Source organism: Oryctolagus cuniculus, chromosome 9 (assembly GCF_051225735.1).
Source record: "Oryctolagus cuniculus isolate XC-2025 breed Fujian yellow rabbit chromosome 9, ASM5122573v1, whole genome shotgun sequence".
NCBI classification, from domain to species: Eukaryota; Metazoa; Chordata; class Mammalia; order Lagomorpha; family Leporidae; genus Oryctolagus; species Oryctolagus cuniculus.
In genome coordinates this window covers 18,599,295-18,616,708 of record NC_142875.1, presented here as the reverse complement: position 1 = coordinate 18,616,708, position 17,414 = coordinate 18,599,295, and the positions used below count along the sequence as shown (strand labels likewise).

General features: G+C 38.3%; 1 protein-coding gene across 4 annotated transcripts in view; it reads left to right on the top strand.

Moving 5' to 3' along the window:
* The window catches only part of GPC6 (glypican 6), a 1,205,004-nt gene that overhangs the window by 599,410 nt on the left and 588,180 nt on the right, over positions 1-17,414 (top strand). For all 4 annotated transcript variants that reach the window (XM_089303510.1, XM_089303511.1, XM_051850542.3 and 1 more), the window contains one exon: positions 14,714-15,105. In XM_089303510.1, the coding sequence (XP_089159636.1) occupies positions 14,714-15,105 (392 nt within the window). The remainder of the gene's footprint in view (positions 1-14,713; positions 15,106-17,414) is intronic.

Below are 17,414 nucleotides of genomic sequence, written 5' to 3'. Positions count from 1 at the left end.
TATTTTTTCTATTTCTTGGCTATTATGAATAATGCTACAATGAACACGGAAATGTGGATGTCTGTTAAAGATAGGGACTCAGTTTATCTTGGATAGATACCCTGATTGGTTTACTGGGTCAGTAGTTCCATTTTTAAGTTTTTGGAGGAAGCTCTATACCATTTTCTATAAACACTGTACAAATTTTCATTCCCACCAACAATGCCTATGGGTTATCTTTTTCTCCACATCTTGGACAGTATTATTATCTTTTGTCTTTTTAATAATACCCATTCTACTAAAGTGCAGTGAAATTTCACTGTGGTTTTGATTTGTATTTCCTCCTTTGATTTGTATTCCCCTGATGACTACTGAGCATGAATTGAGTTTGTTTTCATATACCTGTCTGTCATTTATAAGTCTTTCTTTGAAAAAAGTCTATTTAGATCTGTTGAGGTCTATTGTTTATTTATAAGTTGGGTTATGAGATTTGCTTTTTTTTTTTTGCCATTGAGTTTGATTTTCTTACACACAAATATTCTGGAGAGTAGTCTCATCACTTGTATAGTTTGCAAAAATATATATAGAATGGAATATAATTCATCCATAAAAAAGATGAAGTCCTGTTACTTGTTATACCATAAACAGAAATGGAAGATTTTATGTTGAGTTATATAGGCCATCTAGGCACAGAAAGGCAAAAGCCACATGATCTTACTCCTGTGGGGTAAAAAATAAAATGATATTATTGACTTTCAGAGTAGAATAATGCTTACCAGAGCCTGAAGAGAATAAGGGGAGGAATGAATATGGAACAGTGAGTGAGTACTAAGTTACAGATGAATAGTCACATTAAGTTCTCATGTTCTCTTGTATGGTAGGGTGACTGTAGGTAATGTATCCTACTGGTAGAGATTTTAAATTATTAGTTATGGTTAATATTAATATGGATGGATGACTCTGCAAAAATCTTTAACCTTTTGTTAAAAATTTATTGGAGGGAGGGCGAGATGGAGAAAATTGCCATCTGTTGGCCAATTTTCCTAATGCCTACAATGGTCTTTGGCCAGGGCCAAACCCAGAAGGTGGTAGCTAAATCCATGTCTTCCATGCGGGTGACAGAAATGCAAACATCTGGGCTATTCCTGATGCTTTCCAGGGGCCACACCAACAGGAAGCTGATTCAGTAGCAGGAGGCAGGCATTAAATCTAGGCACATTGATACTGGATATCAGCATCTAACTGGCAGCTTAGCCCCTATACCAAATGACTGTCCCTAACCATATCTTTTTATTTTTTGTCTGTTGTTAAAAAGATTTATTAATTTATTGGAGAGGCCCAGTGATAGAGAAAGAGAAAGGGAGAGAAAGATGGATCTTCCTTCCATTGGTTCATTCCCCAGATGACTATAATAACCAGGTCTGGGCCAGGCCAAAGTGAGCAACTTCACGCTGTCCTCTCAGGGTGTCAGAAGCCCAAATACTTGGGCTGTTTTCCATTACCTTCCTAGGTGCATTACCAGAAATCTGTACAGAAGCACAGTGGCCAGGACTCCAATTGGTACTTCAGTATGGGATGCCAGCATAGCAAGTGGTGACTTAACTCACTGTAACACAGTTGGCACTGACCATATCTTTTTAATTGAACTATTTTTTATTAATGCATTTGTCTCCTGAAGCATCTTGCATGTTAACATTTATTTTAAAATGCTATACTAATAGATATCAAATAAATTAACACTTAAAATATGAATACAAATAGTTTAAAAGTGCTTTAAGAAGATGAGGTATAGTAGAATATATTAATTATCATTCAACTTTTTAAAATTCTTACAACTTTCTACTTAATGTTTTTTATCATTGAGACACTTGTGAGCATAATAGTCATTCCATTCTGGGACTTCTCAGGTGCTTTCTTATTGCCAACTTTTGATGGATCAGAGAGGCTATAACATAACTTTAGCTTTAAATTAAGATATATGGGGCTGGCATGGTGGCACAGTGAATTAAACCACTGCCTGCAATATCCCTTATGAGTCCTCTACTGATTCAGCATCCTGCTAATGTCACTGGGAAAACAGCAGAAGATGGCCCAAGAAGCTGGGCCCTGGCCATCCACGTGGGAGACCCAGATGGATTTCTAGGTTCCTGGCTTTGACCTGGCCCAGCTCTGACCATTGAAGAGTACAAGAGTGGATGGAAGCACTCTCGTGCATGCTTGCGCGCGCGCTCTCTCTCTCTCAGTAATTCTACTTTTCAAATACACAAATAAGCACTTTAAATAAATAAACTTTCAAAAACTTACAATATAATATGTCCATAAAAATGCTCATGTATAATTGTACCTTCAAAACTTGTCTTTTCCCTGTTCATTGAGCTACTGTGTGTTATGTGCTTAAATGCTGGGCTGTAGTGGTGTTCATTTTTCTCATGGGCATTATTTAGCTGGGAGATTGCCCAGCATTATTCCTTTCTCTTCCTACCCATCACTCAACCTGCCTTCCCCCTCCTCATGGGACAAGCCTGTCAATCTAGCCAATGAAGGCAGAGTGTGACGTGGGAGAATATCAGGTTTTGGCAAAGGAAAAAGAGACAAAGAATAGAGATGTGCACACTTCTGTCCCCAAGGAACAATGACAATGCTCATCACATACTCTTGATATTCTTTGATCCTTGTAGTTCTGCCTTTCCAAGGCCAGAGGACTGAATGTCTCCTGGGTGGGAAGAGAGGAGGGGAGAAAGAGAATGAGGGCTTATATGAGGTATAGTGTGACCCTTCCATAATCATTCCTCCTTCCGCTGCACAATTAGTCACCACTATGAGCTGACTGACATGAAAGTGTTGGAGAACAAAGAGGAGCTACAGTGAGTCTCAATATTAGCTGTCCATTGGGATTACCCAAGAGGTTGAAACTCCACTCATTTCTGGATCCCACCTCCAGAGATAATGACTTAATTACTCTGGGACCTAGCCTCAGCATGCCAGATTTTTTAAAAGTGACTTTAAGGAGAAGCCTAGGTTGAACTCCATTGAATGATCTCAAGTAGGGAGGAGGAAGTAAGGTTATGTCTGGCTGTTTCTCCTCACTCTGCTTAGACTGTACACAACCTGTAGATCTAATATCCCCCAGGTTCTTACACCTGTCTTTCACCTACAAACCAGCCCTGACCCCAAATCCCAGAGCTCACTCATGGTAGTTTGGTGTTGAAAGGGGGTCTATCCACACTTTTAACCCAATAAATGTTTTGATGTTGAAGCAAGGAGAACTGGGGAAAGAGCTGAATTTGTGAACAGAGTAATACATATCATATATATAATTACCATCCTAATTTGGAAACTTAATGTTTCTTTCAGTTGAGAAAAAGAAAGTTGGAAATGACTTTAAATTTTAATAGATTTCCACACATTAGCTGGATGATGCACTAAACAAGCTTCCCACCTTCTGGTTAACATTTCTGAAAAAAATACTGAAATAGGGTATGGGCAAGGCCAGAGTCAAGAGGCTCTGCCATGATAAAAGTGAACTGCCAGCCGGCGCCGCGGCTCAATAGGCTAATCCTCCACCTGCGGCGCTGGCACCCCGGGTTCTAGTCCTGGTCGGGGCGCTGGATTCTGTCCCGGTTGCCCCTCTTCCAGGCCAGCTCTCTGCTGTGGCCCGGGAGTGCAGTGGAGGATGGCCCAAGTGCTTGGGCCCTGCACCCCATGGGAGACCAGGAGAAGCACCTGGCTTCTGGCTTCGGATCAGTGCTGTGTGCTGGCTGCAGCAGCCATTGCGGGGTGAACCAATGGAAAAGGAAGACCTTTCTCTCTCTCTCTCTCTCTCTCTCTCACTGTCCACTCTGCCTGTCAAAAAAAAAAAAAAAAAAAAAAGAACTGCCAGAGTTTCTCAGTTTTTAATTTCACGTGCAGGCTTGGGGTAAGATAGACATGTAGTCTATGGGCTCAAAATCATTTGCTTTTGGCAGCAACCGTAATTCATGATTCTGGAAATTAATAGTTTATCTATACCATCTCAAGAACATAAATGGCCTAAACAGTCTTTCTTACTTTAAAAGATATCATTGAGACTCATTGGGACAAAATAACCTACGAAGCAATAAAACATTTATCAATCTAATGTGTTTAAAGTATCAGTAAGTATAGAGAAAACTTAACCTTGTGAAATCTGATCAGGTCAAAAATTTCTGTAAACTGTATTGCTTCAAATCTCCTTATATCAGCCAACTACATAATAATGCTTTCCAGGAAAGTTTCCTTTCTTAGCTGAATTACACACCAGGCTCTGAAAATTCTCCTTGCATGTATTCTCTTCTGCAGACCTTACATTAATGGTATTAAATTGCAGGACTTTGATGCAAGGCATTGATTGTTGATAATGAACATTGGAAGTTGAAAACTGATGACTTTTCATTAAAAATTTCTTCATGAAAAAGTCTAGTCAATTAGATAAATTGGGAAAAATATAAAATGATGTTGTCTAATTGAATTGAGTAAAGTCTTACAATGCATTATATTATTAATCCATTTAATAATGAATTACCATATTGTTATTAAAATGTATTATTTGATCCTTTAGTTTCTAATTTACTAGTTAGAAGTATTTCCCCAGATATTATATGTTTCAACTTATTTAGGTCTACTTTATAAAAAAGTTTCCAACACACATGGAAATAATATCACAAAAGTTATCTTTAGGTTAGTATACTATGCAATTTCTGAATTATGTACCATAGTATTTTTTTTTAACTTTTATTTAATGAATATAAATTTCCAAAGTACGATTTATGGATTACAATGGCTTCCCCCACATACCATCCCTCCCACCCACCCACAACCCTCCCCTTTCCCACTCCCTCTCCCCTTCCATTCACATCAAGATTCATTTTCGATTATCTTAATATATAGAAGATCAGCTTAGTATACATTAAGTAAGGATTTCAACAGTTTGTTCCCACACAGAAACATAAAGTGAAAAATAATAGATGATTTTTTTTTAAATGATGATGAAATCAGATCAGACCTATTGTCATGTTTAATCCCAGTGAGAGTCAAGTTGGGAGTTGATATTTTTTTTTTTTTTTTTTTTTTTTTTTTTTTTTTTTACAGAGGATCAGTTTAGTATACATTAAGTAAAGATTTCAACAGTTTGCACCTCCATACTATGTACCATAGTATTTTAATAGCTAATACAGTTAGAATTTTCCAAATTTGGAGTAAGCATTGTATTTTGTTGTAGGGACTTTGATCATTTTTTTAAGCTGTTAAAGGATAGTTTTTAATTTTCATTTATTATCATGTAACAAACATTTTAAAAGAAATTATCAAAATATGGATTTTTTTTTAGACTAGCATTGGAGCAAAGTGTGATTTTTTTTTCTTTGCATTTTCATTTCGGCACTATTTTCTATGCCAGGTTGTTATGAGATATTCTCTTTCTAAAATTCTCCAGGGATTTATTAGGCCAATCTTAGAGAAGTTTAAAGTAACTAAAGCTATCTAAGTCTTCCAAATCTGGGACCTGGGACATCAGGATACTGCCTAAGGTCTCCTGTGATTGTTGTCATTTTAATCACAATGGTCAGCTGTACATGCTATCCTTTGTTAGAACTTCCCTTTGGAAACAGAAGCAGAGACTTTTTGCATTCCTCTTGGACATTCACTTGTCACAGAAGAGGAACTGTGTGATCAACATTCTTGCCATTCCCTGTGCCTCTTATTGATTTCACACTGAGATTGCTTAAACAGAGATGAGGGCCCCTTTTTATGAATCTCCTTGCCTGGGACAAATAAACTGGGTATTTGTTATTTTAAAAACACTCATATCTCCTTAAAGGATAAGTAATATAAAGCTGTTTTGCCAGTGTTACAACACCTAAATACTATATTCTTTACTTAACTATGATATTGCCAGGGTATGAAAATATGATTTGTTTATAAATATAACTTTGCATGAATATGGGAACATATTTACCTAAGGGTATGATTATTGATAATGTATTTATTATAAAAGGAAGGATATGTAAAATATGATTTACATGTGCATATTTCATAAGATGAGGTACACACTTCTGTTTAGATAATTTTAGGATTTTTTTGTTGCTGTTTTTTTTTTAAATTTTTTTTAACTTTTATTTAATGAATATAAATTTCCAAAGTACGATTTATGGATTACAATGGCTTCCCCCACATACCGTCCCTCCCACCCACAACCCTCCCCTTTCCCACTCCCTCTCCCCTTCCATTCACATCAAGATTCATTTTCGATTATCTTAATATACAGAAGATCAGCTTAGTATACATTAAGTAAGGATTTCAACAGTTTGCTCACACAAAAACAAAAAGTGAAAAATAATAGATGATTTTTTTTAAATGATGATGAAATCAGATCAGACCTATTGTCATGTTTAACCCCAGTGAGAGTCAAGTTGGGAGTTGACAATTTCTTTTTTTTTTTTTTTTTTTACAGAAGATCAGTTTAGTATACATTAGGTAAAGATTTCAACAGTTTGCACCCCCATAAAAAAACAAAGTGAAATATATTGTTTGAGTACTCGTTATAGCATTAAATCTCAATACACAGCACATTAAGGACAGAGATCCTACATGAGGAGTAAGTGCACAGTGACTCCTGTTGTTGACTTTACCAATTGACACTCCTGTCTATGGCATCAGTAGTCTCCCTATGCTCCGGTCATGAGTTTCCAAGGCTATGGAAGCCCTCTGAGTTCTCTGATTCTTATCTTGTTTAGACAAGCTCATAGTCAAAGTGGAGGTTCTCTCCTCCCTTCAGAGAAAGGTACCTCCTTCTTTGAAGACCTGTTCTTTCCACTGGGATCTCACTCGCAGAGATCTTTTGCCAGAGTGTCTTGGCTTTCCATGCCTGAAATACTCTCATGGGCTTTTCAGCCAGATCCGAATGCCTTTAGGGCTGATTCTGAGGCCAGAGTGCTATTTAGGACATCTGCCATTCTATGAGTCTGCTGAGTATCTCACTTCCCATGTTGGATCACTCTCCCCTTTATTTATTCTATCGGTTAGTGTTAGCAGGTACTAGACTTGTTTATGTGCTCCCTTTGACTCTTAGTCCTTTCATTATGATCAATTGTGAACTGAAATTGATCACTTGGAATAGTGAGATGGCATTGGTACATGCCACCTTGATGGGATTGAATTGGAATCCCCTGGTATGTTTTTATCTCTACCATTTGGGGCAAGTCAGCTTGAGTATGTCCCAAATTATACATCTCTTCCCTCTCTTATTCCCACTCTTATGTTTAACAGGGATCACATTTCAGTTAATTTTCAACACTTAAGAATAACTGTGTATTAATTACAGAATTAAATCAGTCATATTAAGTAGAACAGACAAAAAAAACTACTAAGAGGGATAATGTATTAAGTTGTTCATTAACAGTCAGGGCTATGCTGATCAAGTCACCGTTTCCCATAGTGTCCGTTTCACTTCAGGAGGTTTCCTTTTTGGTGTTCAGTCAGTTGTCACCGATCAGGGAGAACATATGGTATTTGTCCCTTTGGGACTGGCTTATTTCACTCAGCATGATGTGTATGGACCAGTCACTGGTCTGTACACTGAAGATAAGATCCCTACTCTGATTGGCTTGCTTACAGTGGATATCGCCCTATGAGGAAAATGCACCAACCCTGGACATTTGAACATATACTCCATCTCAGTTATCTCCATCAAATAAATGATTTTAGGGGAAAATCACACATGCAAATTATTTATATGAGTATTTTATATGACTTTACAATGCATTTCAAAATTTATTTTTAAATATAGTTTATCTACTATCTTAGCACTTTATAATACCTCTCATTTGTTATTCAAATCATAAAGAGATCATTTGACTTAAGATAAGCCACAAAGCCACTCTACCGTGTTTTTATTTATTTTTTTTACATTTAAACAATTTATTCTTTAACTTTTTATTATGAAACACTTTAAACTTACATAGTGAAGAGAAAAGAATAACCAATCTTATATGTGTCACCTGGATTCAACAATTATTAACTCATGATCTATCTTGTTTTACCTATGACCTTTTCTTCCAATTAATTTTTCACCCTTTCTTCTAACTATGTCGAAGCCAATTACAGGCATCCTATTATTATATTTCAGTATATTGTGGACATTCAGAGGTGAAAAAGTGAATGGAAGCACACATATTATCTCTCTCTCTTTCAAATAAATTAAAAAACTTTAAAAGTTGATGCCTTTACTTTTCTCCTAGAATATAACAGAAACACATTGAATAGTAAATTTATTTTATTGCACGTCATTTTTATCTTCAATTAGTTCCTTTGCACAGGGAAAGGGACAACAGTTACTCAAGGGACAGTAATTAGTTACAATAATCCCTCAAACATGAAATAAATATATATAAGCAAATATATATATATATGTATGTATGTATATATATATATATATATATATATGATTCGCTTGACCAGTCAGAAATCATAGAGGCTTCTATCAAACCTTAGGAAGAATTGACTGAGCAAATCATGATGCATATAATGTACTAAAGCATTTGTGAAAACATACATACAGAGCAAGAGAAAGTAGGGATTAACAGGAAGAAGTGTCAAATCCAAATGAATTTTTGCTTTTAGTAACATTATCTCTGAATAATTATACATTCTGATTTTTCTCTTTTGAGTAAACTATTATTTGTAATATAATGTTATATACTTTCAGTGCCACAATTTTAAAAAGTGCATCCTTGAAGGTCTGCTTATCACACAAAAAATGCAAATGAAGTTTCAAAAAAACTGAGATAATAGAATGTGTATTCAAATGGATATTCAAAATAGTTCTTGCCCTCTTTCCCTTATATAATTGTGTGTTTCTTTCACCTGGATTAGAAGAAATAAAGAACGGCTTATTCTTGTTTATCAAACACAGTGACAATGGAACAAAGCTCCAACGAGTTTATTCAATCTGACAAATTATTTATTGAAAGGAAGAAGGCTCCATGTAGGAGACCACCCTATGTGAAATGCAAGCATTTTGGGAATTAGCCCAAATGTGGCATTCTGGGCATTGCATTAATGAAGGCAGACCATGTATTTGGGAAAGGCAGAGTTTGGAGAGGAAAGCAAGGTCTGGCAGAGCAGTCTTGACAACCAACATGTTTTTTAACTGAGGCGAGTGTATTTTATGTGTAGATGCACCTGAACTTAGAATATGGAAGAATGAATGTCTATTTTTTATGAATGTATAAATTTGAAGGATGAGGGGAAGGCAAATCAATGAAGATGTGGTTTGTAGCATTTCTCTCTCAGATGAGTCCACAAAGTCATCTCTGTCTGAGAGGAGTGCTCACCAGATCAAATCAGGATAATTTTGCAGTGGATATTCACATACATGCATCAATCTATTTTCATCTGCTCACTATTCACCACTTTTTAAGACCCTACCATGTGACAGGTACCATACAGCACACCAAGAATCTTACTGTGAATATAAAGTGAATTTTATTCCTTCCACTCCAGACACAGCTCTTCAAGGTTTTATTGTAAATAAATCATGAGGTTGATGAGGTCTAGAATGTGCTGGCTTTTTCTCAGAATATTTTTCTGTCCTCCTTTCAGGCTTCTGGAATTTATCAGTAGTACGCTAACTCTCAGCAGGTGAGGGTAAGGTGGGGGGTGAGAGTGATTTTGTACCCAAGAGGACATTTGGCAGTCTCTTGAGACATTTTGGTCATCACTATTGAGGGAGGGCAGTGCCATTAGTGTCTACCAGGTAGACACCAAGGGTGCTACTTGTATCTTACAATGCACAGGACAGCACCCTGTCCCCAACCCCTGGCACACCAAGAAAAGATGGTGCATCTCACAGTAGTAACAGTGTGGAGGATGAGACACACGTGACCTAGAGCAGTGGTAACCAGCTTTGAAAGACCACATAAGCTGTGACTTGACAGGAATGATAGCGCATGTGTCAAGGACACCCTGAGCAGCATCCATTGTTACCGACTCTCATCCCTTGGGGAAAAGGAAGGGGAAAGCCATGTAGGGATCCTGTCTTCTCACCCAGAAAGTCCAACATCGCAGAGCATAGATGGTCGTGAGGATCTCCCTCCACTGATACTTCTCGTTAACTCAGCATCGTCCTGCTGGCCACTTCAGGGTGTTATGTAAGCAAGGAGTTTTCTAAAAGCAGACAGAGGCTCTGAAATACAAAGCTGGAAGATGTGTGTGAATGAGGAGGGATTCTCCTACTCAACCATGAAGATATCAGGGTGCAGCAGGGTGGCCACTTTATTGTGTGTCTGTGAATCTCAACCCTTAGAGGATGTGTCGGCTTTCAGAACTATTTTATTTTCTATGCCAGCTCCTCCTTGCTGGTGTTCTTTAGCCAAATATTGGCTGGGATGACCAAACTCATTTAGTGGAGAACATGAGAATAGAAGAAGAAAAATATGCTCTGCAGTGCTTAATGCCAACCCCATGCCGAAAGCATCTCAGAACGTTTATTCTCAGTAGTGGTAATAAGACAACATGTCTGGCTTGAATAGGAGCTTTTGCTGTTGTGCGTGGACTGTGGGTTCCTAAGAGCTCCTCTAATCTGACTTCCCCCTCTTGTTCTTGCTTCCCTCTGGCCCTGTGTCCCACCTTACATTTCAATCCATTCATTTGGAGGCTTCATTTGAAGTCTCTCGTAGATGTCCTTGGGGCACCTCTTGGCTCCTCGGAGTTGATTTTTGTCCCTTAAGAGGTCTCTCCAAGTGATCAGGCAGTATCACACAGACTTTTTTTTTTGCTTTTGGAACAGTTGTGGTTTTTATCTCCAAGACTATTCCTCGACTTGAGGCCATCTGCCCCGCAGCAAACAGATGTTTGCGTGGAAATCTCCCCTCTAGATGAATAAAATCCTCCCAGAGGCTAAGGCAGGCTGGAAAAGTTCTTTTGTGCACCTATGAAGCATAACTGAGCCCTAAGCAACCACCTTTGATGTATATTTTGTGATTGGGGAAGAAAAAAATCAAATAGCATTTCTTGCGGCTAAACTGTTTCTTGCAGATGAGGATTTTTGTTGGCTGCAGGCCTTAAAGCAATGTGAGCTTTGCCCCCTCTGATTAAACAAAGGGTTAGCATGAGAATGCTTTTTCTTACATTGCACTTTTTTTTTTTACATTTGTTGTTTGGACGTAATATTTTATCAGCAAAATGGATCTGATAGCTGTCTTCTAAATCTATCTTTTTCTGGTTTACAGAGAAACCATTTTCATAAAGTACTTTGTTCAGTGTTAGCCTTCAAAAGGTGGAGGTTTACAGACATGCTGAAATGAAATGAGCATCCTTATTTCAGAGGATATTCGTTTTGTCTCAGTTCCCTGGATCCCCTGGTCTAGATCAATGTACCCTAAGATAGCAGCATTTGTCATAATTGGCTGATACATTAGTGTGTTTTGATAACAAGTATTAGCTTTCATTATGGGATCAGTATACCATATAATAATCTTGAATAAGGAGTAATAACTTGGCTTTTGAGGAGCAGTGAAGCTAACAGCAAACTTGAGATAATGGCGCATTCTTCAACCGAAGTTAAAGCTTGCAGTCTAGCAAAATGTTTCCTGAGCCACATTTATTTAAACATGATAACTTATTTTCTATATTCAATCATGAATACTGGCTTACACATCAGTGAGGCCAGAATGGAGTGGGAAGTTGCATTTTCACAGTTCACCTTCAAGATAGACATTAGGCCCAATAGTTCAGAATCCCCTAGTCAGGAGGGAAGAAGCCTAAGCAATGTTATCCTCAGAAAAAGACAAACTAAACTTTCATCCCTAGAGACAAACATCTGTAGCTGTAGTCTTTGGAGAGATGAGGACCAAACAGGTGTGTGTGTGTGTGTGTGTGTGTCTAGCTCTTTGCAAATACAGACCACATTATTGATTACTGACTGTTCATTGCTGAAGGCAGTTTTCTGTATTCAATAAATTTAGCTTTAATTCCTTGGTCTAACAAAATAATTGACCTCAAAAGAAGATGAATTAATGGCCTGTCCAGATCTCATGATTAGAATGCACTCTCTCTTCTCATCATATTAGTATTTTTCAATTCAGTGATTTTTCTATTCTTTTCTATCTCCTTTCACAATCTATAATACCTTTCATCATACTCCTGTATCAGCAGAGCCATGCTATTTTCACTCTTGAATTCAAGAAGAAAAGGTTTATACTTGGGTCATTTTTATACTATGAAATTAATATTAATTTAGTATAGCTTCTTTTTAGGACAAACTAATTAGCATTTCTGAAAAAATCGGTATGCTCTGATTTAATAAAATCTTAAGTAATATCAACATATAGCATATGTAAAATTTTTGATAAATTGATCCTTAGACCATTTTGAAAATGTTGCCTTGTTTGATTCAATACTTACTGTACTTTTTGAATCACTGAACATTAGAGTTCAATAAAATTTAATCTGACTTTACATTTAGGAAAATAAGAAGGACTATTTGGAGATATGAACAAAATTACACAGGATGTATAAGCCACAAACCATTAGATAATCCATATATTTTAACTGCTGGTGTAGAAACAGAATTTGTATATTTAAGAAAAAAAATGTATTATTTGATCAGAAGAAAGTAAGCAAGTGAACAGAGACCTGTTAAGCTTTGTTGTTTGGAGTTGTCATAATGATAGGTACCTTTCTTTTAATGATTGAGGCCACATTAATCTCTTTAATAAACAGAACCGAAGTAGCTAACTCTAGGGCTTCTCCAGCCAGTGTTGGAGCAACCACCAGTAGCTTCGCTGGAACCCACAGGATTCACCACGTTTTCCATCTGTGTCTTAGGAAGGAAACTTCCCCAGCCTGCAAGAAAGGAGAGTTGTTTTTTTTGTTGTTGTTGTTTTGTTTTGTTTTTTAATTTGTTTTTGTTTCGGTTTTTAAAATTCCTACTGAAGAGTTCTTAAACAACCCAAGACTTTCTTTGTCCTTGCATTTTTGAGAAGGGACATGGATCTAGAGGGTATAAAGGAACCCTGGAGAGGTAAAGCAGCTCCACTCTGTTGTTGGGAACTCAGATGGCCCAACTCCAAGGCATTGTCTATCCTTGGCTGTTTCCCCCACCTCAACTTACATTCCCCAAATGGGGTAAAACTTGAGCTGGCTCTACCTAGGCTCCTTTGTGCAAATGCATAGGTGACTACACGTTAAGTATTTCTGAGAGAGCCTAACATCTGAGCCGGAGAGGTCAATGGTGCTAACTAAAGTGCCATTGCAGGATGCGGGAGTTCATTTGCTGGTATATACTTTTTCATTTAGACTCAACTAACCAAAAAGCCAAAATTGCATTACTTATTCACGTTCTATAAAATGATCACTTATATTTATAACAATAACCCAAGACACTTCATGGCTTTCTGAACTCATTATGACCACCTAAATTATATTCATTATAGTTTTACTATTATATGAAGTTAATTACATTATGAATCTCTGAACACTGCTAATTGATTATAGAAATGAGAAAGAGTACAAATGCATTACTTTGAACACCCACTTATGGACTATCCCAAATAAAAACAATTTAAATGAATTTAGTACTAGAACAAGTTTATAATAATAGGGAACAAATGTATTACCAATATGCATTTTTATCATGTTATTGATAATACTTTGAACATATTTGCAACCTATTCTAATTTGAATTTATATAGAACCCGAGATTTTCTAAAATTTAGCAATAAATGACACAAATAATTGAGCTACTCTGAAGGCATATTAAATGGTAACTCTTAAAGTTAATAGCAGCTCTTTCGAAGCAAAATCAGAGCATCCTTTATTTTCTTTGTCTATTAGGTCATAGATGACCATCAAATCTCATTTAAAATATCACTTGCATTGATCTAAAATATTTTCAATCACAAGATATATTTTTGTATGAAAATGCCTATTAACAGCAATTATAGGGTAGGCATTTGGTGTGGTGGTTAAGATACTTCTTGGGGTGCCAGCACTGTGGCACAGCAGGTAAAGTCGCTACCTGCAGTGCTGGCATTCATATGAGCACTGCTTCGGATTCTGGCTGCTCCACTTCCGATCCAGCTCTCTGCTGTGGTCTAGGAAAGCAGTAAAAGATGGCCCAAGTCCTTGGGCCCCCACCCATATGGGAAAACCTGGAGGAAGCTCCTGGCTCCTGGCTTTGGATTGGTGCAGCTCCGGCTGTTGCAGTCAATTGGGGAGTAAACCAGCGGATGGAAGACTCTCTCTCTCTCTGCCTCTCCTCTCTGTGTAACTCTTTCAAATAAATAAATAAATAAATCTTTTTTAAAAAAAGGACACTTGTTAGGACAATTGTAATCTATATCAGAATTCCTGAGTTTGATTCATTTTTAAAAATTGTTTTAAGATTGATTTATTTATTTGAAAGAGTTACAGAGAGGGAGAGACAGAAAGAGATCTTCCATCCACTGGTTCACTCCCTAAATGGCTGCTATGACTAGAGCTGGGCCAGACCAAAGCCAGGAGCTTCTTCTAGGTCTCCTGCTTGGTTCAGGGTCTCAAGTACTTGGACCATCTTCTCTGCTTTCCCGGTCCCATTAACAGGGAGCTGGATTAGGTGAAGTAGCCAGGACTCAACCCAATGCCCACATCGGTAAAGAAAAGCAGTTGTATTTCAGATAAGTCGATGTGTTAGACTTTGTAGATCTTATAACATATGACTGCTTTCTTGTTTTGCGTGCAGAATTTTTCCGAGAGCTCCTGGAGAATGCAGAAAAGTCACTCAATGATATGTTTGTAAGGACCTACGGCATGCTGTACATGCAGAATTCAGAAGTGTTCCAGGACCTGTTCACGGAGCTCAAAAGATACTACACCGGGGGCAACGTGAACCTGGAGGAGATGCTCAATGACTTCTGGGCCCGGCTCCTGGAACGGATGTTTCAGCTGATAAACCCTCAGTATCACTTCAGCGAGGACTACCTGGAATGTGTGAGCAAGTACACAGACCAGCTGAAGCCGTTCGGAGATGTGCCCCGGAAGCTGAAGATTCAGGTTACCCGTGCCTTCATTGCGGCCCGAACCTTTGTCCAGGGGCTGACGGTGGGCAGAGAAGTTGCAAACCGAGTCTCCAAGGTAATTGAAAACTTGCTATTTTTCTATTTGGGCTTCTTTAATTCTGCTTTTAAAACTAACGCTTGCCTCCTTAAAAAATTCAAGGTAAAATTCATAGTTACAGGGCTCCTTCTCTTAGAGGAATCAGCTAAAAGTAACAACTTCATTCTGGTTTTGTTTGTTGCTTCCTTTATATGAGGAAAGAGGATTTCAAGCAGCTCCATGTGATTTGGAAAATAATGCCCGTATTTATCAACAATATAGCAGTGAAACTTTAATCAAGAAAGGTGCAAAGCCAGGAGTCTTGTTCCTATGACGCTTGGCATTTCCGATGAGAGTTTTAAGGGAGGGTCCATCAGAGGGGATGATCCCCTGGAAGACAAGGCGACGGTCTGCAGGTGGAGACCAGCCTTTGTTCGGGACAGCAGCACCTGGCATTTCTTCTCCTTTCTCACATGTGTCAAAGTGGCCAGATTCCTTCCTGCTGAAGAAAGAGGCTTTGCCGACACCTGTGGACTGGATTAGGGCGGACTAATAGGTGTAGAATGTAGAATCTGGCATTCCTTTTGTTATCCGTTATCTTTGTAAGTCCGCACTATGTATTGTGTTGGGTTTATGAAAAAGCTAAATCACTAATCCGCTTCGGGGCCTTTCCTTGGGGGTGACGTCTCAAACCTTTAATGCAGGGATCATTCTCTTCTATCTTTAAACACTGAGTAATTCCTGTGTAGAGGATCTCTGCTGTTTAAGTTCTTGCTTGACATTTAACTTCTCTTATGAGATGGGTCTGCCCATTTATGAGGTCTGTCCCACAGATAAACTGACAGATAATGAGTTTAAGAAGTAAAGTAAAAGCAAGACTTAGCAGGATTCTAATATTATGTCATTCCAAAAAGGTCATATTTGTACAAAGATTATTGCAGAACACTACTTTTTCATTGCAGGGCTGTGCCAAAGAGCCACAGTTTTGTTTTGTTTTGTTTTGTTTTGTTTTGTTTTGTTTTGTTTTTCATAACTATTGATACTCTCCTGCTATGTTTTTTTTCCACTTTGATCACACTATTTATATTTTGCCATAACAATAATGAATACCTTAGAATATTTCTCTGGGACACTTTTTATAAACTTGTAATTCATTTTATTTTTTTTTTTTTAATTTGAAAGGAAGGTAGACATAGAGGGATGTTTAATCTGCTGGCCTAATCCCCAAATGGCTGCAACAGCAGGGCTGGGCCAGGATAAATCTATGAGCCCAGACTCCATCCGGGTCTTCCATGTAAGTGGTGGGGACACAAGTACTTGAGCCATTCTCTGCTGCCTCCCAGGACGCACATCAGCAGGAAGGTGCATTGTAAGTGAATAGCTAGGACTTGAACAAGGCATTCTGATGTGAGATGTAGGTGTCCCAAGCCTTGGCTTAACCCCATGTACCACAATGCCCACCACATACAACCCATTTTCAAATGATGAATTTCTAAAGAGTTTATTGGACTGTATGGAAAGGTTATTTCCAAAATAACTTTACAGGGATAGTAATAAATGGCTTCATAATGCAAAGTTCATATAACTTCAAAACAGTACTTCTTATTGTATATCAACAACATTTAGATGCCAAAGGAACCAAGTGCCCCAAAAGTAGATTAATAAGAAATTAGCCAGGTAGAATAGCCAAGAGCAAGTATGATCACCTGAAGAGAGTCTGTAAACTACAGATAACCATACAACATAGATATGCATTCCACATTTTCTTGATCAGATGTCATTTGTTGTAAAAACAAGTTAAATAAAGGTAATAAGTGAAACTGCAGATATGAACAGTCACAGAAGCATCTGATGGAAGCCTTTGCTTTGGTCGGAAAACTAAGCCTGCATCTAGCCCTTGAGAAACATGAGATCAGGCCGGCGCCGCGGCTCACTATGCTAATCCTCTGCCTTGCAGCGCCGGCACACCGGGTTCTAGTCCCGGTCAGGGCGCCGGTTGCCCCTCTTGCAGTCCAGCTCTCTGCTGTGGCCAGGGAGTGCAGTGGAGGATGGCCCAAGTCCTTGGGCCCTGCACCCCATGGGAGACCAGGATAAGTACCTGGCTCCTGCCATTGGATCAGCGCGGTGTGCCGGCTGCAGCACGCCAGCCGTGGAGGCCATTGAAGGGTGAACCAACGGCAAAGGAAGACCTTTCTCTCTGTTTCTCTCTCTCACTGTCCACTCTGCCTGTCCAAAAAAAGAAAGAAACATGAGATCAGACGTTAAAAAGAATGGAGTGACACCTGCAAACATTCCCGATAGTTCTTACTGATCCTGCCTGAGTAGGAGTAATGCTTAGATGCACACAG